The 26,108-nt window shown below is 36.4% G+C and overlaps 1 protein-coding gene across 2 annotated transcripts in view; it reads left to right on the top strand.

Annotated features, from left to right (window-relative positions):
- Positions 1 to 26,108, top strand: part of NDC80 (NDC80 kinetochore complex component) — a 62,700-nt gene that overhangs the window by 19,038 nt on the left and 17,554 nt on the right. For both annotated transcript variants that reach the window (XM_040479281.1, XM_040479280.1), the window contains 5 exons: positions 1,186 to 1,292; positions 2,037 to 2,181; positions 5,479 to 5,684; positions 11,121 to 11,273; positions 13,579 to 13,668. In XM_040479281.1, the coding sequence (XP_040335215.1) occupies positions 1,186 to 1,292; positions 2,037 to 2,181; positions 5,479 to 5,684; positions 11,121 to 11,273; positions 13,579 to 13,668 (701 nt within the window). The remainder of the gene's footprint in view (positions 1 to 1,185; positions 1,293 to 2,036; positions 2,182 to 5,478; positions 5,685 to 11,120; positions 11,274 to 13,578; positions 13,669 to 26,108) is intronic.

Raw genomic sequence — 26,108 nt, forward strand, 5'->3', positions numbered from 1 at the left:
TTTAGTCATGTATTAAACTCTATTCATGGAGCTATAGCTTATTTAACCACACCCAGTGTTTAGATGAGCTATTCTAAATTTGTTTGGATGCCTACTGATTTTTGTCTTCATTGTTTCTTTGATGGAGAAAAGTTAGTTAAGCTGAAAGAATGCTGATGTTAGAGTCAGACCTGAGGCAAAACCCCTTCCTGCCTATGTGACCTTAACAAATTAATTAACCTCTCTAACAAAGTTTTGCAAGATTAGGTAGCTGTGTACATAAAGTATCAAACACACTACCAGGAACAGAAGATAATCACCAAATGTTATTCCTGTGATATCCCTATAATATTCTTGCTTTACTGTTTGAGTAATTAAAATTAATGGGCCATTATATTTCCAAAGAAAAAAATTCTTTATTTTTCCACTCAGTGATAATCTAGTGACATTCAGTATATACTAGCTAACTCTAAAATGTTCCAGAGGTATTCTTTTACATTTCTTTCCTTTTATTGACATAGTCTTGTATATAAAATAGTAGAACTGTGGGTAAAATAGATAAATTTAATTGAATCAGTGGAATCCAATGGAATCAATCCAAACAGGAGAATATCACCTTGCCACTACTGGCAGAAAAGTTGAAAGCATTTCCCTTATGTTGCCATGGGATGTATCTTGCTGAAGTAACAGGACAACTTCAACTTGTCCAACATAAGAAAGGGACCAAGGTAAATGATGTTTCATTTTAAAAGAGGAAAATTCACAGTGATCTAATATAAAAAGCATCTAGTGAAGTTTTTGGTTTTTTTTTTTATAATTAGTTAAGCCAATTAATAGTATTCATTTATTCAAACAGTAATTTATTATATGCCTACATTGGGCAAGCCACCATTTAGGCACTGAGAATACAGTCATGAATAAGAGATAGAAAATCCCTGCTCTATGAGGCTACCTCTAACAGAGATGATAATCAAATAACTGTAAACCAAAGGGTGGCAAGTACTATGAAGAAAAATAAAGCAAGGTAAGGGAATAGACAGTGTAGTAAAGGGAAAGGTTTGCTATTTTAGAGGGTAGTATATCCTTCACTGGTAGTATTTTGACCAGTCTAGAAGGAAGTGAGGGAGAAACCAGTGGTGAAAACCTGGGGGAAAATGTTTCTAGACAGAATTGAGATCTCACTAAGTTTTGGGGTTTTCTCTCCAGAGGATTTATTTAATGTAGATGCTTCCAAGCTGGAATCATTAGCAGCAAAAAACAAAGCATTGAATGAACAGATTGCAAGATTGGAACAAGAAAGAGAAAAAGAACCGGTTAGTAAACATGCTTATTATCAGTAGGCTCATATACTTAGCTCTTTTGGATTTTTGGATTTCCTTAGAGAACGCCAGCTATTTCTTTCCCTAAGATATAAATAAATAGCAAAATAAGCTTCTTAAAAGTTAATTTTTTTTTTACATTGGACAGAACTCCCCATGAAAACATGTTTGGTGTCTCTAGAGCTTTGTTTTCCCTTGTGATTGATCAGTCTTGTGCTAATGGTGTTCACAATATGATGAAAGAGTCTAACCTACTTACATAAGACCAAAAAGATCTTTTGAACAAGGTCCCCATGTTACACACCTCTAGGGAACACTATTTACAAGAAGCCCTGAGTTATGTAGTTAATGAAAAGGGAATGGTGTTAAGTGGGTTTATATAATATATTATATTCTTAGGGTTTTCTAAAAGCTAAGTGATAATATCCAGATATCTAATTTTATTTTGTGTATTATACTATTGAACTATCTAGAGTGTTCTGTAAAATATCAGATTTTAAATGTTTTTGCTCCTTCATCCTGGCCCTTGACTTTTTGTATCCCAAACTGACTTCCTGAAAAGTACATCTTAATTAGGTAGTAATGCCAAAGTTTCCTTTTAGTTCTTTTGACTTCCTCTAAAAGTGAAAGGAAAATGTAATATACTTTTCTCTAAGATGAATTTAAATAATATTGTGTCACTTTTAAGTAAGTATGGAATGGTTATCAATAAGAATAATATGTTCTTTTCTTTTAAAGAATCGTCTAGAGTCATTGAGAAAACTGAAAACTTCCTTACAAGCAGATGTTCAAAAATATCAGGCATACATGAGCAATTTGGAGTCTCATTCAGCCATTCTTGACCAGAAATTGAATGGTCTTGATGAAGAAATTTCTAGAGTAGGTAAGTACAACCAATGAATGCTAAAAGAAGACATTCAGACTGGAATGTGGACTTTCCTGGGGTTTATCACATGCAGAGAGAGCTTTGTCATCCATATCTTTTTTCCTTTAATGGTGAGTGGCTATAGCAGGCTACCAAGTTTTCAGTGCCTTCTACATATATTAGTTTTCTGAGGCTGCTATAAAAAAAAAACAAAAAACACAAATTTGATGGACTAGAACAATAGAAATTTTTTGGCTCACTGTTCTAAAGGCTAGAAGTCCAAAATTTAGCATGGCTAAGCTTCCTCCAAGGACTCTAGGGGAGAATTCATTCCTCATCTCTTCCAGCTTCTGTTGTTCTTGGCATTCCTGAACTTTTGGCCATGTCACTCCAGTCTCTTCTTCATCCTCACATTGCCTCTTCTGTGTATCTGTCTCTCCTCTTTATGTTAATTTCTCTCAGCCTCTATCTTTTAAGGACATTTGTGATGGCATTTAGGACCCACTAGATAATCCAGGGTAATCTCATCTCAAAATATTTAATGTAATTATACCTGCAAAGCCCCTTTTCCAAATAAGGAAATGTTTATAAATTCCAGGGATTTGGACTACGTAACTTGGGGTGGCCATTAATTAGTCAACCTACTGTACCTTCTAACGTGTTTTCAGGTGTCTGATTTTTTTGAAGCAAAGAGGGACCTAACTTAAGAACATATACTACCTGATATAAATATTTATTCTATTCCACCTTGTAATTAGTAAACCAGATTCTTTAATCTTTGCTGGCTTCAGTCTACTACAATTATCTTATGATCCATCACTGCCTCCTAAGCTACTTGGCAGCTTAAGCTGATTGGAAAGTAAGATGAAAAGATGGAACTACTATAATTCTCTGTAAGGAAGAGCCCAACTAAAGAACGTTTGTTTATATCCTTGTGTGTTCCTAACTTTGTTTTCATAAGCACGTATCAGTCATAAAACTCTAATAATACTGTGACACATGAATTAATTGATAGTTCTGTAGTGCCAGAAGGAGAGCAAAGAAAGGTATCCATAAAAGGCAGAGCCATTGGATGGCACTTTACCAAATGAATAACTCTGTGGACCTACTGTGCTATTTTTTCCAGGTGTTTGCCTGCTTCAGTTTTATTCTTGTAGGATTTTACAGGCTGTGTCTTTCCCACATAGGATTTGTGTAGATAGTCCTTAGGATATTTGATTTATTTCTTAGTCTATGGAATATTGACCATCTGTCAAGTCAAGGATGATATTTGTCTGGGGTATTTGTTTAATCAGTTTATTTTTTTCCAAACTCTAATTACATATATTAGATTTACTCTAAACCAACTCTAATTTACACTTGGTCCCTAATGTTTGTTCTCCGTGATGACAAGAAGCCATAGACTAATTTTTTATTACAGCAATATTTGTAATTAAATCAATAATTTATAATATTAATACTCTGTCTTCCTCATTGGTATTTAATTAAGACAATTTTCATACTTTCTACTTGTGAGAATTTTTTTCCAATAATTACAAGCTGAAGAGGTGAAAGAGATACTTTAGCAATCATTTACCATTCCAGATTGACTTAGTTTGAGATAATTTGATAACTTAATCTAAAATGTTTTTATTCTGAGTGTTTTAACTTTATTGATTATTTAAAGTCATTTGTGGCCAAGAATGAAAGAGACCTATTTAAACTGTATGGATAATGTACATTGTGGATTTTTTGTGCAGATTCCTGTGATAAATATAAAAAATTTTACTTAAACCAACTATTAATTTATTTTGAGCTCAGATTGGAGCTTTCCAAGTATAGTGCTAAAACTGAGTTATAACAAAGCCAAGATCTTGATCCTGTCAGCCTTTGGGGTGATTCTCATGGCCCCTTTGGTCATGAACTTCCTCGTCCACCTATCCCAGACTGCTTAAAAGTACTATCATATTCTTTATAAGCTATGAATAACAAAAGGTTAGAAAACACTATTCTGTATAACCCCAAATATTTTAAGTTTGAAAACTTCTTTCTCTTTGCATGATCATTTCCTGTTTGTAAGTACCATTTTGTCTTAGTACAATATAGTCATTTTTTGTTACAAATTTTGGTAAATAGACAAAGCAAGAACTTAACCATTATAGTTACTTAATATCTGATAAAACTACTGAAAATGTCAGTGAAACAAGATGTATTTAAATACAAATTTTTTGTTTGTTTGTGAAAAACTTGTGGGTTTTCTGACTTACTGAAGAGAATCATACTGGAGTATTAAAAGCATTTGAATTGAATACCAGCAGACTATCCCTCTTTTTTTTTTTTTTTTTAATTTTTTTTTCAACGTTTATTTATTTTTGGGACAGAGAGAGACAGAGCATGAACGGGGGAGGGGCAGAGAGAGAGGGAGACACAGAATCGGAAACAGGCTCCAGGCTCTGAGCCATCAGCCCAGAGCCTGACGCGGGGCTGGAACTCAGGGACTGCGAGATCGTGACCTGGCTGAAGTCGGACGCTTAACCGACTGCGCCACCCAGGCGCCCCTTTAATTTTTTTTTTTTTAACGTTTATTTATTTTTTGAGACAGAGAGAGACAGAGCATGAACGGGGGATGGGCAGAGAGAGAGGGAGACACAGAATCTGAAACAGGCTCCAGGCTCTGAGCAGTCAGCACAGAGCCCAACATGGGGCTCGAACTCAGAATACCGCGAGATTGTGACCTGAGCCGAAGTCGGACGCTCAACCGACTGAGCCACCCAGGCGCCCCCAGACTATCCCTCTTAAGTGTAGTAATTCTCAATCCTAATCATTATGTGTGGGGCCATATTTTTTTCATATAGCACTTTCTGAAAATCATAGCAAGCCAATAGGGAAATATGTTCTTAACATAAAACTTTAATTGTACCATCTTTCAGGAATGTTATTAACAAAGTGAGATCAAATAGAATTATCCCGGGGCGCCTGGGTGGCGCAGGCGGTTAAGCGTCCGACTTCAGCCAGGTCACGATCTCGCGGTCCGTGAGTTCGAGCCCCGCGTCAGGCTCTGGGCTGATGGCTCAGAGCCTGGAGCCTGTTTCCGATTCTGTGTCTCCCTCTCTCTCTGCCCCTCCCCCGTTCATGCTCTGTCTCTCTCTATCCCAAAAATAAAATAAAACGTTGAAAAAAATTAAAAAAAAAAATAGAATTATCCCCCCCAAAAAAGAAGAGAAAATATATATATACATAACTTGGAAATTTAGAAATCTTAATCAACTCTATTAAATAATGGCATCAATTTCTTTGTATGAATTGAAAGAACTTAACAAATTTTTTTCAATGCAGAACTAGAATATGAGACAATGAAACAGGAGAATACTCGCCTACAGAATATTGTTGATAACCAGAAGTACTCAGTTGCAGACATTGAGAGAATAAATCATGAAAGGAATGAACTGCAGCAGACTATTAATAAATTAACCAAAGACCTGGAGGCTGAGCAACAGCAATTGTGGAATGAAGAGCTAAAATATGCCAGAGGCAAAGAGGCGGTATGTCATACCATTTTCAGAGTGGCAACTCGGAGCTGACAGTTTGTAAAGACCTATCCCTGTTAAGAAAAACTGAGTGGGTAGAATAGATTGGCTAAAAAGGTAAAACTTTTTGCATTGACATTTTACTAAAATCCACTCATCCTTTTATGTCCAATCAGTAACACCGCAATTTCTTTCAGTCAGATTTAAGTTAACTATGTTTTTTAGCAGTGAACCAAGAAATAAAAAAGTCTCTAAAGCCGTGAAAATAATTTTCATAAACCTTGTGCCTTTCATTCAATGTGAGTCCATTCTTCCTTTACTTATTTACTATTCAAACATTTATTTAACACCTGTTGTGTGCCACTTAGAAGAAGCTGGGCTTAGAAGAAGCCAGACTCCACTCTCCCCTTGAGTAACTTCCAATCTAGTCAATATTTTTCTACCATGAGATCAGACCCCGTTTGCATGGGGTACTGAGGAAGCATATAGTATACCTAACCCAGATGTAGTGTGTGTGGTATGGGGAAATGTATGAGGTGATTTTTAGAAAGGCTTCCTTGAGGGTGCCTGAGTGGCTCATTCAGTTAAGTATCTGACTTCAACTCAGGTCATGATCTCACAGTTCATGAGTTCAAGCCTATGTTGGGCTCTCTGTGGGAGATAACACCTGAACTGAATTGGGAAGTATAAGGAAGAGTTATCTTGGCAAGTTTAGAGGAGTCAGCAAACAGCATTATGCCCTCTGGCATCAGAATCTTTTCATATGGCTGCAGGTTAATAGCAAGGGATAGGGACACATAGCAACAGATAAAGACTTAAGAGAAAAAGCATAGACTAGATGATAAAGATTCTTTTCTTATTTAAAAGTATGGACTGTATCCTAGAAGTTCCAAAAAGCCCTTAAGATTTTTAAACAGATAACTATATTTCAGAAAGATCTTGTTTTTGGTCATGTGAAAAATGGATTGGAAGGGAGCAAAACAGATAAGGATCTTTGGCAGCAATGTGGTGAGAAGTTATGAGCTGAATTTAGAGTGTATTAGTGGAAATTCAAAGAAGTAGGTGGATTCTGACTACTTAGGTAGAGTAAATAAGACTTGATGAAAGAAAAGGGATACATTCACAGTGTCTGGCTTGAGCAATGGGACAAGCAATAGTAAAACTCACTCTGAAATAGAAGTTGCCAGTCAGGAATGGAAATGGTATGCTGACCTGTTGTGTCCATGGGGTGTGCAAGTGAAAATATCTACAAATCTATTATGTATATGAACCGCAGGATAAAATAATGTAGGTTTGCAATGTAGATTAAGTAAAACTCAGTATGTATTATGATTGAAGGCATAAGGGTAGATGAATTCACCAAGGAAAAATACATAGGAGGAAGGGAGCACCAGCATCTTGAAGGACGAAGGTCCCTTAAGAGAAGCCTAAAAGAGACTGAGGACTAGCCAGAGAGGTCAAGAAGATAGAAGCTGAGAAAGGAAGAGTCAGGAAGGAATTAACAGTGTCAAATGCAATAACAGGATTTAAACATTTCTGTCAGATTCAGTAACGGCAGTCACTCTCGAACTTTACCACAACCAAATTATTTGACTTTATTTCAATTTTGTAGGTGGTACATTATCCTTTTAGCCAACATTGTTGAAAAAGTGGGCTCATTGACCATATGAATTTCTAGATAATTAAAGTCTGTCCTTATTTTTGTTGGCACTCCCTTATAAATGTTCCATACTTCTGCCTTGCTTAGAGCTATGCACTATTTTTCTTACTTTTTTTTAATGTTTTTTTTTATTATTGAGAGTAAGAGAGATAGAATGTGAGCAGGGGAGGGGCAGAGAGAGAGGGAGACCCAGAATCTGAAGCAGGCTCCAGGCTCTGAACTATCAGCACAGAGCCCAATGTGGGGCTTGAACCCATGGACTCCGAGATCATGACCTGAGCTGAAGTCGGATGCTTAACTGACTGAGCCACCCAGGTGCCCCTCTCTTACTTTTTAATGTAGCTCTCAATAGACGTGAACTTTTTCTTAATGGTTCAGCATAATTTATGGACATGACACCAATGTATTCTAAAACAATAAATTAACAAGTTGTCTAGGGACCAAATGTTTTCCTATCAAATAATTCCAAAGTGATCTTTTTCGCAATATACACTATTACATTCCTAAGAAAAAAAAATGTAAGGTAAGACTCTTTTTTAAGAAAAGGTAGTAAAACATGTCTTTCTAAGGGCTCGCTCTCTCTCTCTCTCTCTCTCTCTCTCTCTCTCTAAGTTTATTTATTTTGGGAGAGAGAAAGCACGAGCCAGGGAGGAGCACGGAGAGAGGGAGAGAGAGAATCCTAAGCAGGCTCTGCACTGTCAGCACAGAGCCCAACACAGAGCTCAAACTCATGAACCTCGAGATCATGACCTGAGCCAGAATTAAGAGTCAGACACTTAACTGACCTAGCCACCCAGGCGCCCCTCTCTCTCTCTCTTTTTTTTTTTAATGGAAAAAAACCAGACTGCAGAGTTTCAAAATTAAATTTTGGTTTGAAGTTGTCTACCCTAATATTTGTTTATCTATACAGTAGGTATAGTACTACAATTTATATTTCACTGAGAAAAATTTAATCTCTGTTTTGTTCCAAAAGTAATGAGGTTTTCTCTTCTACTACTTCAAACACTTTCCTTAGTACATTATTTCTTACATATATTTACCACTATTGTTGAAATAAAAAAATGTAGTTAAAAGAAAGCAGCTGTTTTTGCCCAATAAGACAATACTGGCTTTTAATCCTGGTCACCTTATAAAGTATGTTATCATTATAGGCATAATACAATAGTTTCTTTGTCAGGTTTTAACTATTTTACATTTTTAAAAATCTGTATTTTACACACCTACATATGTAATTTTTAATGTGGAATGGACAGTTCAGCATGAGCAGTAAACATTGTCTCCTTTTTTAGCCCTATTTCACCATATTTTTGCTTTGCCTTGCCTATCTGTACTCTCTCATCCTCCTTATCCTCTACAGAATCTCTGTCCTGTGTATCAAGGAGAAACATAGACATTATAAGAAGTAGACTATAGTGGTGATCCCAGAAGTCTTTGAACCTAGAATTTGGTAAACCTATATTTTAACCCTGGATTTGCCATTGCATACCTGTGTGACCTCAACCTGTTATCTAACCTCTCATAGCCTCAGTTTCCTTATTAATAAAGTGAGGTGTTGTTGAACTACATCAGTGAATCTGAAATGAGTTCCTTCAACATACATTAACAAATATATTTTTTCTCTCAAGCACTATGTGGGAAAGGGGAGGTTATGAATCTCTGGACCAGGTGAACTCTTAAGTTTTGCTAGCTAAAATTAGCTGTATAAATACTGTTTATTTGGAAGATCAGGATAAAAGAAGAATTTTTTTTTTTTAAAGAAGAATATTATTTAGGAAATAGGTAAGCAGTGATCTAATGAGGGCCAGAGTAGGCCATAGACCAGAAAACCTTAGGGTACTAAGAGAGAGAGAGATTAAAGAATGATAGCAGAATGTAACAGCTCAATGTAAACATTTATCCATCATCTTTTTTCTGAACTTATTTTTATTCCACATGCCACCTCTGGCTGGTAGTAGCCTTCTGGATCTATGTTGAGATAGACACTGAGCCTGCATCTGCTCATGAGGAAAAGGTGTGATCAGTTTTCACTGTCTTAATTGGCTGTAGAAAGAATAAATGTGCCACACATTTACTCTCCCCGCAATAAGACGTGATGAAGTGCATGGGCTTGTGAAAGCTGTTTTCATTTAGATAAATAAAATGTTAGTGAAGAACAGAAGCAACTACCTCTAAAACCATTTAGTATAAAGACAAATAGAGCTACATATCTTAGTACTCCCTAGAGAGCTACCGTATTACAAATTGGAGTAGTTGAAATTATTTTCTGATTCATTAGTAAGAAATCTTAAATGTAATATATATCTACTAAATGCCAAGTACTCTTCTAGGTCCTGAGGGGATGCAGCTGCTTTCATTGAGCTTGCAATGAAAGTGAATAAACATGTCAGGTAGTAATAAGTGCCATGAATAGGGGCGCCTGGGTGGCTCAGTCAGTTAAGCATCTGACTTTGGCTGAGGTCATGATTTCACAGTCCATGCATGAGTTCAAGCCCCACATCGAGCTCTGTGCTGACAGCTCAGAGCCTGGAGCCTGCTTCAGATTCTGTGTGTCTCTCTCTGCCCTTGCCCCACTCATGCTCTGTCTCTGTCTCTCTCTCTGTCAAAAATGATAAACAAATATTAAAAAATAAAAATAAGTGCTGTGAATAAAAATAAAGTAAGAGGATTAAGAAATTTGGGGGGCTACATTTGAGCAAAAGCCTTTCTGATAATGTAATTTGAACAGAGCCCTGAAGGAAGGGATAGAGACCAGGTAATATGGAATTGTTTTACTAAAATATTTTTGTTAAGGGGTACGAACCTGCTTGGGATTCTCTCTCTCCCTCTCTCTTTGCCCCTACCCCTCTCATTCTCTCTCTCTCTCTCTTTCAAATAAACATTTTTTTAAAAATAAAATATTTCTGTTAAAATAACATTTGAGACTTAAATGATTACATTTCACTTATTTTAGATAAATGAAATGTTTTATTTTTTAGGGGCTCCTGGGTGGCTCAGTCAGTTGGTTAAGCATCCGACTTTGGCTCAGGCCATCTCATGGTTCATGGGTTCAAGCCCCACATCAGGCTCTGTGCTGACAGCTCAGAGCCTGGAGCCTGCTTCGCATCCTGTTTTTCCCTCTCTCTCCACCCCTCCCCGGCTCGTGCCCTCTCTCTGTCTCTCAAAAATAAATTTAAAAAAAGAAGAAATGTTTTACTTTTTAAATTGATAAATCCAGGGGTGCCTGGGTGGCTTAGTCAGTTGAGCATCCGACTTTGGCTCAGGTCATGATCTCATGGTTTGTGAGTTCAAGCCCCACGTCAGGCTCTGTGCTGACAGCTCAGAGCCTGGAGCCTGCTTCGGATTCTGTGTCTCCTTCTGTCTCTGACCATCCCCCGCTTGTGCTCTGTCTCTGTCTCTCAAAAATAAATAAATAAATGTAAAAAAAATTTTTTTTGAAAGATAAATCTAAAGTTTGTGTTGTTTTCATGATTTCTCTGCCTGGCACTTTAAAAAGTAAATTTTAGTTTATACCTAGATATGGATTCTTGTTCCGAGCTATTTGGAAATGAGAAGAACATTAGGAAGAACAGTAAGATAAGAACAGATAAGAAAGAACAGTGGGATATTGCTTACTAATTATAGTTTTTAAATTACCCTACAGATTGTGAATAATATCTTTCATTCTTATATACCAAATTACAAAACTAAAAAAAATACGTATAATTTTTGTGTAAAATTGCAGATGCCAGTTGAAAACCATATGGAATAGGGCTATTTGGTTTACTTTAACATTTATTTTGGTGTTCTTACAGATTGAAACACAATTATCTGAGTATCACAAGTTGGCCAGAAAATTAAAACTTATTCCTAAGGGTGCTGAAAATTCCAAAGGTTATGACTTTGAAATTAAGTTTAATCCTGAAGCTGGTGCCAACTGCCTTGTCAAATACAGAGCTCAAGTTTATGTAAGTAATCATGAGATTAATTAATCTTCAAAAGATTTTTAAATGATATGATTGATGTTTATTTATTTATAACTAAGAGTTTAAACATCAGCCTGTTCATGACTGAGGTCAGAGCATGGAAATAAAACACTAAAACCTTTTATCTTCCATCTTTTTGATAATTAGAAATCTATTATACTTTTTGAATTACAAAGCCTTTTCTTCCTCTCTACCTACTTTATCAACTCAACTATCCAATAGAAACTTTGATTACATTTAAAATACACACCAGGATTATAAAGAGAAAAATTACCTGACTCTTAATCTTAAATTGCTACTTGTCCCAATAGAGACAGATATAAATAAATAATTGCTATATATGTACTTTATTAGAAATGTTTACAAGATATGGTATTGATCAATTCTTGCCAGAATTAAAGAGAAAGAAAAGTTTCTACAGAAATGGTGAACCTGGAATGAAGTCTTAAAAGATGAGGTATTTATTGGGATGGTCTGTGGGAAAGAGTTTCAGGTACAAGGACACACATGAAGGCATGAAATATAACAGGACATTAAGTAACACCAGTAGTCAATAATGAAAAGTGTGCACCTAATTTTTAAATATGTCCAAGGATGTAATTTGGAGAAGAAAATTTTTAAATCGTTCTATTGCAACTTCTTAGTTATTCACAGATATTAGTATTTTAGTAGCCCCCACAGAAATGTCAACTTTCAAAATACTTAGTTTTTGAATAAAGAATATCAGAGTATAAAGCTATGCATTTTTCCCTTGAGAATCATTCATTCAATACATTATTTATTGAGTACATATTAAGTTCCATACCAGCTAGGTGCTAGAGATGAAACACCCAGAAAGATACAGTTCCTACTTTCCCAATGATCACAGTTTATTTGGTGAACAGACTGTGATGAAATAAAGTCAGACTCATTTTCAATAGAAAAAAATCCACCCAGTAAACATTTAATCTTTTACTGAATTGTTTCTCAAGCAATAGCTGGGTAGGCAGGTAGACAGACACTAGTGCAAGAAAATAAAACCTGCATCAAATCAGTATAGGAAGGATTACCCAGTACAAAAAGAATGCATATTCTTGGAAAAGGGGAAAGTTTTTCTGTGATCTTTGGACATAGTTTTACATAATAATAGAACAATAGAAATAGAAATAGCATCCAGAAGGTGCAACCCAACCATCACAAATAATATTTGGAGAAAAGTTCTTAGATTAAAAAGGCATTGCATCTTTCAAAGAAAAAGAGCAGCCAAAATTAAAACTCCGCAATTAATAACTTCAAAAGACCTACTAAAAACATAGTAACACAAAATTTTCTTTTGGTGATGAAGATGATTTGGAACAAGAGGTGGTGTGGTTACACAACATTGTACTAAATGCCACTAAACTATACACTTTAAAAGAAGTAGTTTTATATTAAATTCATTTTAACTTAATGATTTCAGTTTAACCATTTTAAAGTGAGTTTGACCTCAATTAAAAAATAGTGATGGGAAACTATTAGAATAGAGGACAAACATAAGGAATGCAAGCAGATTATGAGCTTCAAGACTGGTGAACATGTGGAGAAGTAGGGAGAGTGGCACACCCAGAGGGCATGGAAGCTCTGCATCCCTTTCCAAGTACCTTGCGCTCTGCATCTCTCCCATCTGTCTGTTCCCAACTTTTATCATTACTTAAATAAACTGGTAAACATCTGCGTATTCTGGACACCCATCTTGCTTTTTTTCACGGAACAACCTCCCCTGGTTATCTCTCCGCAGTTGTATTTCAAGATCTTCCCAGTTCTTTTTGCAGCCTCAAACTCCTCCATGTGTAACTTATTCAGTCATTCCCTGCTGGTGAATATTTGCTGTGTTTGAAGTCTTTTCTATTATAGTGGAGTTCCAATGAATAGCAAAAAGAAGAAATACAAGCAGATAATTGTGAAACTAAGCAGTTGAAAAGGATTAAGAGAAAAATACAAATTGTTTTCAAGAAAGATACTGCATTAAAATAAGTATACTTATAAAATGTTTAAATAATAGCAGTGAATCTCCAGAATGGATAAAGCAAATCTAAAATTTTCCAGGTATTGAGAAGCAAAAGCAAGTTGCATTCTACAGTTAGAAAAATTACATTGAAAATTAGTTTTATTGTCTTATTTCTGATGTATTAATTTAGTTTAAAAATATCATAGCTTCACTTTTTTTTCCTCCAAAATTGGCTCCTTCTATTGCAATGTGTAGATGCCTCATGAGAAATTTTGTAATTTCATATATCGTATGGATCTCCTAATCCTATGTCTTTTGTAGGTGCCACTTAAGGAACTGTTGAACCAAACTGAAGAAGAAATTAATAAAGCTCTAAATAAAAAAATGAGCTTAGAGGATACTTTAGAACAAGTAAGTAACAAAACAGTTATTAAAAGCAAAAGTAAGGGGCGCCTGGGTGGCTCAGTCGGTTAAGCAATGACTTCGGCTCAGGACATGATCTCGCGGTCCGTGGGTTCGAGCCCCACGTTGGGTTCTGTACTGACAGCTCAGAGCCCGGAGCCTGCTTCGGATTCTGCGTCTTCCTCTCTCTGTTCCTCCCCTGCTCATTCTCAGTCTCTCTCTGTCTCAAAAATAAATGTTAAAAAAAATTGTTTTAAGTAAAAAAAATAAAAGCAAGAGTAAGATATTTAACACTTAAATGTGATTTGTAATTTTTAATTGTTAAGGAATGAACTTTTAATAAGATATTATGGAAAATGAGAGTTGGGTATACCCTTGACTTGGAAACATTTGAAGTAATTTTTTAAATAACTTAAACATTCTAGGCTTTACATATCATTGATGAAGTGATACAAAACTGAATAAATTTCCCTTGACTTTAAATGGAGAATTTCCTCCTTCAACTTGAAATAATTTAATATCCTTTTTTTTTAAGTTTTATTTTTATTTAAGTAATCTCATACCCAGTGTAGAGCTCAAACTCACAACCCCAAGATCAAGAGTCGCATGCTCTTCCAACTAAGCCGGACGGGCACCCCTTAATATCCCTTTTTGTGCTTAAAGGAATTTGACATGGCTCCCTTAAAAGTAGATATATATCATTTGGGGCTAGAGGCTAAGTAGCTATGATAAATTAAGAGATTTTTATTTATCAAATTTTTCACTCCACACCATGAAATTCAGGGGAACTCAAATGCCTATAAAAGTCTATTTCCAAAAGTAAGTTTCAGAAAGTTCCTGCTTCTAAGATACTTAAAACATGATATGACCAATATCTCTCAGAGAGAACAGTACTATTGATTTGATAATCTTTAAATATTGTTATACTTGATTAAGAAAAGTTAAGAAGCTACTTCTCAACTGCAAACAAAAGGTATTGTTTATGTGACACCAAATAATTGAAGGAAAACCCCAGTTAATTCGTATCTTCAAGAACTATTGTGGCATTTCAAGATACAAAATCCTATCTTTACCTGGAATAGAAATTTTTTTTCTCATCTGGAAATAAAAGCTATGCATTAAACGATTAATTATGCAAGTAACCCACGTTTTTTACATGTTAACAAATTGTATCAAGATTTACTTTGCATTAGAAAGAATTTCCAATCAAAAAAATAGTAAACTTTGTAACATTAGATAAGTGGGCAGTTTCATGATACTACTGTTATTATAATTTGGGGTTTCTGTAACATCACACATTGGAAAGAAGGAATTGGGACTGCTTTAACAGGTACTCCACAGATGTGACTGTTATTCAAGATGAAGTCTTCCCTTAGCTTCCTTCAGTTTGATTTCTCTCTTCTGTTGGAATGGGCACTAAACCTATAGATTTTCAAACTGAATTGAAACTTTTTAAAACTTTTTTTAATGTTTATTTATTTTGAGAGAGAGAGATAGAACAGGGGAGGTGCAAAGAGAGAGCATTCCAAGCAGGCTGTCAGCACAGAGCCCAGCACAGGACTCGAACCCACAAACCACAAGATCATGACCCAAGCTGAACCAAGAGTTGGACGCTCAACTGACTGAGCCACCTAGGCACCCCAGACTTGAAACTTTTTAAGGGCTATAAGCAGGAAATTTAGGGGGGTGAACAAAATGGGGATTATAAGATGCGTACTATAGGCTAGGCCCAATATTAATATTCCAAAGGTAAATATAACAAGTTTATATGAAACATAAACTACCATTTGGAGAAAAAGACTGACCTGCGGTTATGCTGATCAGATTTGCTTTTTTTGCAAAACCCCTTTCGGCATAGAAAAAAATGACTTGTGGGGAAGCAACTAAAATTGTTAAGAGGTTAAACCAAAGTACAAATAGAAGGAAGTGGACAGGTTTAGGAAATGTTGAGGTAGAACCCAAGCATTTTTGATGGACTTTTAAAGCTAAGAGAGAAAGAAGCACTGACAGTGACTTCCATTTTCCCGGTGCGGGTAACCCTGCAGAGAAAAAAATGAGTGCATGTGACCAGGAGAGTACTAGAGATGTTGAGCTTACTGTTTACAGAACATAGACCTCCAAAAGGAAGCTGAAACAATAGATTCAGAACATAGGGGAGAGATCAAGTCTAAAAATATACATTTCAGGGTCTTTACCATATACATGATACTTTGAAGCCAGATGTGAGTGATATTTCTTAGCATATGTAGAGGAAAGTGGCAGAGGATTAAATCTTGAGAAATAGCACCACTTAAGCAATTCAAGGAAGGAGATTATGGGGAAATTATGGGGAAAACTCTTAGAAGTGGACAAAATAGTTGGAGATCACTAGAAGAGAAAATGCTATAAAAGCCAAAAGCCAAAGTAGGGAAGACTTTCAAGAAAGTCCTGATTTTAACTCAACTACTTATTGTAGTGTTAGTTTTCTCTCTCTCTCTCTCTCCCTCTCTCCCCCCGGGGGGGGGGGGGGGGGGGGGGGGGGCCCCCGGTTATATCATATATACCTTACACCTATACAGTGGTATATATACATTATATCAAAACTAGGGGAAAAAAAATGATTAGTAATATCATATGCTTCAGAGACTGAAGATTAAACTATTTCTTAAATTTGACAATTTAACCAAATTAAGATGGCATAAGATAAAATAGCTATTTGACATAGTAATGGCTAAACGTAAATTAATGAATTAAAATAATTAAACAAATGCTAAAATTTCAACTGGGTAAATTTGAAGATCTAATTGACTTTACTCAGCAATTCATGAATTGGGCAGTATTCCATTTAACAATTAGAAACTCTAAAGGACTACAGAAAGGAAAACAATTTTTAATACAGCACAAGGAAGTCACACACATACACACAAAAGGATCATTTCAGGCAAGATTTCACCTCCCTTTGAAAGACAAAAGGGTCTTATGAGGTGGATTACCTCAGTGGTGCTAACCAGAAACTCCAGACTGACCTGTTAAGATTATATTCCTGGGGAAGGTTGAAATTGCAGTTAGGTTGAATATTACGCTCTGGTTTGGTGACATGGGCCCAGCACAAGTAACTCCATTTTGAACTGGTAGTTTCCTTTAGTTTTCCCCTTTTGATCACGCTATCACCTTGATTGAGAGATACGATCACAATTTAAGGCATCAGCACTACTTGCAGCTTTTGTTGTTCCTTTGTGTGATATCCATGACCTAAGTCATGACATTTGTGCTTAATCTCTGTGACAGTCACAGGTCTCAGTTCTAGGTTCATATTCTTTAAGTCTGTCATTCTTTTCACTTTTCTGATGTTCTAGTCCTAGGGAGATCATTTGCTTGATAGTTCAAGGCTGCAAACATACACTTAAAGTTTTTGAGAGAATACAACATAGTAGGAGATTTTTATGATTATAACAAATAAGTCCAATGTTTGGACTGTACTTTCCAACCATGGTCCCCAAGACCCAAACCAATCAAAATCAAGTAAGTCAAAGAAAGACCCCCACTAAAGGAGTCATCTTTTTAAACCAAGTGGCTTACTCAGTGATCTTATATAACTGAGTTTCAGTTTCCCCAGAAATGTTAGTCCAGGTGCAACAGGTAGTGTTGGCCATAGCACAAACACCTCCCTGGTCAGTTAAAAGATAATCAAGGGCTGTCCTGTTACTAAGAACAACTTTGGACAGAGTCAAAGGAAGCTAATTTTGAGTCATGAATGCCTCCTACGAAATCCCTCTGACTTGACAGTTTAAATTTAGGGAGTTGACCAGTGAGGTATCTCAGTATGGGCAGTTAGAGGCACAGCTAAATAACCTAAGAGGCATTATCCAATTATATGTTAGCCATTTAGGCCTTCATAGTCCCAGGGGGGATGATAACCACCACAGACAAAGAAAAACCCTGTTAAGGCACAAATCATTCCCATTAAGGAAGTCCTGTTAATGGATTAAATCACAAGGATTGCTGCATTTACCTATGCATACCAAGGGTCAGTTAGGTTTTGTCCTAGCCTGAAATAAAAAGTTGTTCCAAATACCCCATTAGCAATGGTCTGGGAGATACAGATGATGGCTTTATCTTTCCAGAACAGTGCCAAAGTAAAGGAAGAGAATAGAAGATGTCATGTTTAGTTAAAGTGTGAAGTCTTGATCCAGTGTCTTGAGAAGAAGCCGTCTACCTTGCTGTCAGCTATTTCTCTTCTTGGTCAATTTGATTGGGAAGTCTCCATCATTTGCACAGGACTAGATGTCAGGCAGAGCCTTCTTCAGCTGTGAGATATGTATTTAGGGTTCAAGTCCCTGAAATCTTGCTGCCATCTGGGTAGTAAGGAAGTAGTAATAGTCCCTTTAGGAGATTCAAGGCAGTCTTGGTTCTTGATGTTCCAAATCAGAAGTCGGGGGAGAAAAATGGAAACATTAATTTGGACAGTTATAGCCAGATATTTGAAGAAATTAGAAGAATCCAGGACCTAGTCCAATCTATAGGTATGTAACAGAACCTCAGAGACAACAGGATTAGAATTTAATATCTACACAGGTTCAAACATAATTTTTCTCTCTACAATTACCCCCATTTTACCAAAGATAACCACAATAAAACTAATTTATATGCATTAGACTTGGCCTGATTAATTACATAAGAATAGCAAGAAAAGTGATTGACCATATAAGCTCTTTTTAAAATTACTTTGCTGGAAACTTGTAAGCAAGGTGTACCAGATTGATTTTTGCAAGGGGCTTTATTGACTCCCTTAAAGTCAACCTTAGTTCCTTAAGAGTGTCCAGTCATATATGAGTCTATGCAAACCTCTCTCAAATATGAAAATCCAATCAAAGCCTTGATAATATACCCAATATTTCCAAGTGTGTGTCTTATTACAAGGAGACAGATTGTTAATGAACTTATAGAAATAACTAACTGTATTATCATGAAAAGAATACTCAAAAGAGTTTCCAAAATCTGGACCAGGTAGAAAAAGTAAATGTTTCATCATTGCTTATAAAGATATACTTTAGGAGTGTCGGGGTGGCTCAGTCTTGGTTAAACCTCTGACTCTTGATCTTGGCTCAAGTCATGATCTCATGGTTTGTGGGATGGAGCCCTGCATTGGGCTCTGTGCTGACAAGCGCAGAGCCTACTTGGGATTCTCTCTCCCTCTCTCTCTCTGCCTCTCCCCACCCAGATACATAAACTTTAAACATATACACACACACACACACACACACACACACACACACACACACATAACCAAATTGTTGTAAATCCTACATATCTTAAGACAAAGGTGTCCTTAAATCTGGAAAAGCAAAACATTAGACAGCATTTCAAACAACAAATCATAAAAAGTTATCATCCTCCTCAATTCATTCAGTTCCATGTTACTAATTCTCATTATACTTGAATACAGTTTACTGTTAGTTTTGGAAATTCTTACCCAGTTCAGTTTTATGATCATAAAGTTATCAGAAATCTGTACTTGTCAAAAGCCCTTTCCTTACATCTCCTTGAAGATGAAGTATTTTTGCAGGAAACTATTGCAGAGTATCAGGGTAAAACAATAACAGTCTGTGAATGACAAAAGACTTGTAAAAATGTCCATTGTTGAAATCTGATTAAAGTTCACTGTAATGGAATTGACAAGGAAAGTTGGTTATTTCAGTAACATGGAATATTTTAAGATAATAAGTGAAATTATGACTGATAACACTATACCAAGATATATTAGACTTTGGGAATTTAGTACAATTTCTAGAAAACATATATTTACATAAATACAATAGAAAGAAAGCTTAGTCTTCTTACTTGACAATACTTCCTGCATAATTTAACATATCAAATAAGCCTAATTAGTTTAGCATCTCTTCTTTTTCTGGAGAGATAACAAGTCTTTTGGGAGGTTCTAGAAGCCCTCCAGAAAAATCTCAAAGTTAGTTTGAGGTTGAAAAGTTAGTTTGCTTTGGAGAAGTTTGTAGGAATATCAAGAGGTTTTAAGATACTTTGTCAAATAAGATCATAGGTCACTGTGAAATAATACTTAGTTATCCATTTAACTATGGTGACAAAGACTTCACAGACAAATACAGAAAGTAAAATAGTTATAAGTAAAACTTAGCTCTTCTAGTAGAGAATGCTCAGCTTTCTTAAGTAATCAAAGACCTGATAAAAACAACACAGGAAATTATTTTAAGAAAACAAAATCTTTGCTTTCTAGGCAGATTACTTTAAAAGTTAAGAAAAGGGGCGCCTGGGTGGCGCAGTCGGTTAAGCGTCCGACTTCAGCCAGGTCACGATCTCGCGGTCTGTGAGTTTGAGCCCCGCGTCGGGCTCTGGGCTGATGGCTCAGAGCCTGGAGCCTGCTTCCTATTCTGTGTCTCCCTCTCTCTCTGCCCCTCCCCCGTTCATGCTCTGTCTCTCTCTGTCCCCAAAATAAATAAACGTTGAAAAAAAAAAATTTAAAAAAAAAAAAAAAGTTAAGAAAAAAGTTTGCTTAAATTTCTAAATAAGAGTGGACCAGTAATCTAAGAAAACTTTGCTCTATTAACAGAAAGAAAACCACATTCTAAGTTTGTACTAGCTTATTTTTTATATTAAAACTCTCTTACTTAATTAAATTTATTCTTTTTTTTTTTTTTTAATGTTTATTTGAGAGAGAGAGAGAGAGAACAGGGGAGGGGCAGAGAGGGGGGGAAGAGAATCCCAAGTCCCTGATCCAGGGCTCAGACTCGCAAACCGATCATGAGCTGAGCCAAAATCAAGATTTGGACACTTAACCGACTGAGCCACACAACAGCCCCTAAATTCATTCTAATCAGCCAACCCTGACCACACATAGAATGTGTTTCCCTTATTATTTCTAGCAATTTCAGTTACACATAGTAGAATTTTTAACCCTCGGAAACTTAATTTCTAGTGAAATCTAAGTAAGAAATTATAAATTGTCTTTTCCATTACCATTATATGAATTAGCAGACTAATAAATACTTTTTTATGACTTTAAGAAACATGTGCTTTCTCACAGAAGATTTGTCAGAGCAGCATAACACATGTTTACTAGTAGACCCACATAGCTTTATAGTTCCTCTGTAAAAGGAAGTAAAAAGTGGATAAACCGATATTCAGTAATTAATGTTTCAGTATTTTATCTTATTTGGAAATAATATGAATAGTGAATGAATTTAACGCAACTCATCGTTTAACTTAACCTAGCAAAACTTTAAAGTTCCAGGTTAAAAAAAAAGATTTGGGAAAACTATTTAAAAATTCACCTAAAAACTTTTTATCTAATTTACATCCATTTAATATACTTGTTCTTTACTGTGTTTATTTTTTAACATTTTTAAAGTTTATTTATTTATTTGGAGAGAGAGAGAGAGAGATGCAGAATGCCAAGCAGGCTCTGTGCTGAGGCTGTAACTCACAAACCAAATGATTATGACCTGATTGAGATCAAGAGTCAGATGCTTAACTGACTGAGCCACCCAGGTGCCCCTTTACTATGTTTAGTTTACCCTCCAAAAGTTTATTAAACAAAGTCACCCATCAGCCCAAGCAAATTTTTCTTGCTGACAAATTTTGTAACAGATAACATTAACTCATTTGATTGAGAAGCCCAGGTGGAATAAGATTTGTATGTAAGTATTTTATTCAATGTTAATAACTCTTAAGGAAGGTTTATTTTAATTAAATCAACAAAGTTAAGCTAACTTAAGCACTTAGGTGATATGCATTCAGAAAGCATTTGGGTTAGGGGTGCCTGGGTGGCCCAGTCGGTTAAGCATCTGACTCTTGGGTTTTGCTCAGTTTACAATCTCACAGTTCATGAGTTCCAGCCCTGCATCAGGCTCTGTGCTGACAGTGCGGAGCCTGCCTGGGATTCTCTCTCTCCCTCTCTCTTTGCCCCTCCTCTGCTCTATCAAAATAAAAAACTTAAAAAAAAAAAAAAAGAAAGAAAGCATTTGGGTTAGTTTCTATTATATTTTAACAATTTTTATGAATACTTTAAGCACTTATTTAAGTCCAGTTAAATGGAGCTTTTTTACAGACTAATTTTAGTAAGACCGTCCAGAGGCAGAAAATACCACACATCTGTAACACACATATAATAGACACACATAAACATGTAAACAGAGACCTTATAACTTGTGTTTTTCATTTTTTTCTTGATAAAAATTACCTTCCTGAAGTTGTACTTTAACATGTACATCTCAAAGGCACCAGGAAAGAATACAAGTTACAAGTCATTTAAGATAAATAGAGGAGGTTTGGGGATTGTTTAAAATAAAAATAGATGAATTTTGTATTATCTCTAGGGCTGCATTTCTAGTTTTGTAAAGAAGTGAGTAAATTTAAAGATCTAATTGGCTTTGTTCAACAGTTCATGAATCAGGCAGCATCCCATTTAACAAACAGAAAAGAGCTTCAAAGGACTATAGAAAGGAAAGTTTTTAAAGGCAGGACAAGGAAGTCATAAACCAAAAAAGAGGATTATTTCAGGCAAAGTCACCTCCCCTTGAGGAACAAAATGGTCTTATTAGGCAGATTATTACCTCATTGGTGCTAACAAATTCCAGACTTGACCTGTTAAGATTACATCCCTGGGGAAGGTTGAAACTGCAATTAGATCTGGAGAAACAAAAACATAGTTATGAAGGAACTTGTCTATTCTTTTTTTTTTTCTTTTTTAAGTTTATTTATTTTGAGAGAGGGAGAGCATACAAGCAGGGAGGGACAGACAGAGAGAATCCCACTCAGGCTCCGTTCTCACAGCAGGACTCAATCTCATGAACCTTGAGATCATGACCTAAGCCAAAACCAAGAGTTGAACATTTAACCTACTTAGCCACTCAGGTGCCCTGGAGCTTGCTGTTCTTGATTACTGGTTGCATTCTTATTCTGTAGGCACCAGATACCATTGAAGATTTTTAAGAGAAAGCAGAACACCTGTGTATTTTTTTTTTAATGTTTCTTTTATTTTTGAGAGAGAGGGAGGGAGACACAGAATCGGAAGCAGGCTCCAGGTTCTGAGCTGTCAGCACAGAGCCCAATGCGGGGCTCAAATGCATCAAACATAAGATCATGACCTGAGCCAAAGTCAGACACTTAACCAACTGAGCCACCCAAGTGCCCCAACACCTGTGTATTTTAGTAAGCCCACGATGTTGGCATTTTGAAGACTAAGTTAGAGGTACATGAAACTAGAGACACAGTTAAGAGACCTAACAGTATCCTGAGTGATAAGTAAAGCCTCAAACCAAGGCTATTGCAGTGACAATGGAAAAAAGAAATATAAAGATTGAGACTATGTAATTTAGTGGTCTATTTGGATGTGAAGGTTAAGGAAGAAAGAAATTAAGAATGCAGGTGTCCACCTTTGGTATATGCTGTTAAAGGAAAAGAAAAATTAGCCATGACACTTAATGGTGGTAAGGTAGACTTTATTCAAGGGGGAGCTATTACAAAGAAGTTTTATAGTAGGTGAGAAACATTGGGCTTATCTCCAAGTACAACTGAAAGAAAAACTGGGAATTAATAACCAAGGAGTAGTGTGCAGATCAGTGGATAAAAATTTACTGAGGGAAATGCTAGGGGTAAGGGAGGATTCTGTCTAAACCGACCTAATAGGGTTTATACTGAAGGCAGGTCAAGGTGATCAGATATCAACTGGGAGATGTTGGAGAATGAGGAACCTGATTAGATATTGAGGTTAGGGATTCTGATTAAATTGTCTTAGCATGGTTCTTGCTAAATTTGAACAATATAGAGGACAAACACAAGCCAGAAAGAGAGGTCAGGGGCACCTGGGTGGCACAGTCATTTAGGTGTCTGACTTTAGCTCAGGTCATGATCTTGCAGTTTGTGAGTTCAAGCCCCTGTCGAGCTTTGTGCTGACAGCTCAGAACACGAAGCCTGCTTCAGATTCTGTATCTCCCTCTCTCTCTCTCTCTCTCTGCCCATCCCCACTCATGCTCTGTGTCTCTCAAAAATAAATAAATATTTAAAAAAAGAAAGAAGAGTTCAGGAGAGCATGAATGGTTTGGTCAAGAAGAGGATCTTTCAGTGGTGATATTCTAGAACGTTGATAAAGAATACAAGAGAAGGGTATAGAAGAATTTCAGGCTGGGGTATGCTGAGTTTCAGGTCTCTAGGACATCAAAGTGGAGAATGCCCTGTAGGAAGTTGAAGTTTGGGCATAGTTGTAAATAAGTATCTCTTAGCATGTAGTAATTAAAGCCAGGAGATCTTTCAGGTGTGAAAATGAGAGAGAGACAAAGAGAGAGAAAGAGAGCTCTCACAAGTGAATAGGTAAGAATACAGCAAAGATCAGAATCCTGGGAGAACATCCACTACCAAAGTACAAGCAGAGAAAGAGAAATCTGTAAGGAAGAATTAGAAGGACCTCTCAAAACTTAAAAGAGAAAACTAGGAGCTTCCATGGTCATAGAAACCAAGGAAGGGAATTTCAGGAGGGAGTGATCAGCAACTACAAATGTTAGATAGATATCTAATAAGATTAAGTCTGAAAGGTGTTCATTGACTTTAGTAATTGAGATGTTACTGGTGATATCTGCAAAAGCAACTTCGTGAAGCAGAGGAGCCAGAAAGCATATTATTATAGACTGAAGTTTAATGATAGTAGAGGAAGATGCTGTAGAATATGAATAGTCTACTCTCTATGAACTACTACAAATTAGACTATCACAAAAGTTTGAGTCTGAGGAAAGAAAATGGAATAATAGGAAGTGGTGTATGGAAATGGTTTTCATTTTTGTGCAGTGGGGTTTTTTGGTGGGGGAGGGAGTTGTTTGGTTTTAAAGATGAGTGCGTTCAGGGGCGCCTGGGTGGCTCAGTCGGTTGGGCATCCAACTTGGGCCCAGGTCATGATCTTGCAGTTGGTGGGTTCGAGCCCTGCGTCAGGCTCTGTGCTGACAACTCAGAGCCTGGAGTCTGCTTCAAATTCTCTGTCTCCTCCTCTCTCTGCCCCTCCCATGCTCATGCTCTGTCTTGCTCTGTCTTTCAATAATAAATAAACATTAAAAAATTGTTTTTAAGATGAGTGCATTCAAGGGAAAGATAGTAAAGTTTAAGAAATTATGATCAAAAAGGATTGATGGGTTTGAATATGGTTCATGAAGAAATATGAAGGCTTGGGGTCCAGAAAAGAGCTAAATGTGTTGCTTATCTTCATGAGTAAAATGGGTGGCCTGCATCCTGAAACTGACTGGAAGGAAGAAGGAAAGGTCTCAAACAAATATTTTGGTTGGGTTGACTGAAGGCAAGAAGTGATGGAATTCTATTCTAGTGGCTTCTGTCTTCTCAATGACAGAAGAAAAAAAATCATCTAATTAAAGTAACTAATGATATCTTCTTTGCTTATAAACTGCTGGACACTTGCTTATTGAATGAATGAGTGAATGAATGAATGAATGAAAAATACTAGAAGAAGTATGCCAAATATTAATAGTGGTTCTTTGGGATTGTAGTATTATTGGTAATTGTTATTTTCTTTAAGCTTTTCCTTATTTGCCACCATGGAAATGTATATTTTTGTAACTGGAGAGGGGAATGTTCAATTGATGAAACTTTGATAAAGCTTACATGGAAGGTAGAAGCTGCTCAGAGATAAGTAAACATGATTTTGACCAAACATGACAGCCTAGTGGAAGTCTGGTTATTTGGGTGTCCATTGGTCTTATTGCAGGTAAACTTAATGCAACAACTTGTTTAATTTAGTAGTTATTTCAGAAATAACATGTCTTTAGACTGGAAGTTTATAGTGTCAAGACCAAGGGCACATTGTCCCAAGATGTGCCATTTGGCATGCAGCTTATTTAGAGCTGAAAACATTCAAGGCCCAAAAGACTCAGAAACTTTGATCTCCATCCCCTACCTGCCTAAAAGAATTTAAAGGATCTGCTCCCAGAAGACAGCTATCACCACAGATAACTACAGTATAATATAAACTGGGGGTGGTAGACAGGGAGGAACTTAGCAAAGTCCCTTTGTTAAAATTCCTTTCTGTGCCCCATTGTGTCTGTGTGGCCCAGCAAACATTTGTTCAACAAACACTTACTCTTTTCATCTTCCCATGAATTGCTGTCCTTTTCTTGAAGTCCCAGGCCCCTACCCTTATCCTTAGTTCAGGATAACACTCATACTTCATTTTGCCTGTCTTTAGAATCTCATATCTTTGTGGATTCCCCATACATACGAAATTAAATTTGATTCTCTCCTGTTAATCGGTCTCATGTCAGTTTAATTCTTAGATCAGCCAGAAGAATTTTAATGGCAGAGAAAATTTTTTCCTGCCCAACAGTAGCTTCAGTAACTCCATCCTTTAAAATAACTTGAAAGTCAGGTGGTATAGAAAAGTCCTTGGAGTTAGTAGAACATGTAGTTTGGAGTTCGGGGCATATGCTGGTTGCATGATCCTA

This window comes from Herpailurus yagouaroundi, unplaced genomic scaffold (genome assembly GCF_014898765.1).
Source record: "Herpailurus yagouaroundi ecotype Mexico unplaced genomic scaffold, PumYag 142, whole genome shotgun sequence".
NCBI lineage: Eukaryota > Metazoa > Chordata > Mammalia > Carnivora > Felidae > Herpailurus > Herpailurus yagouaroundi.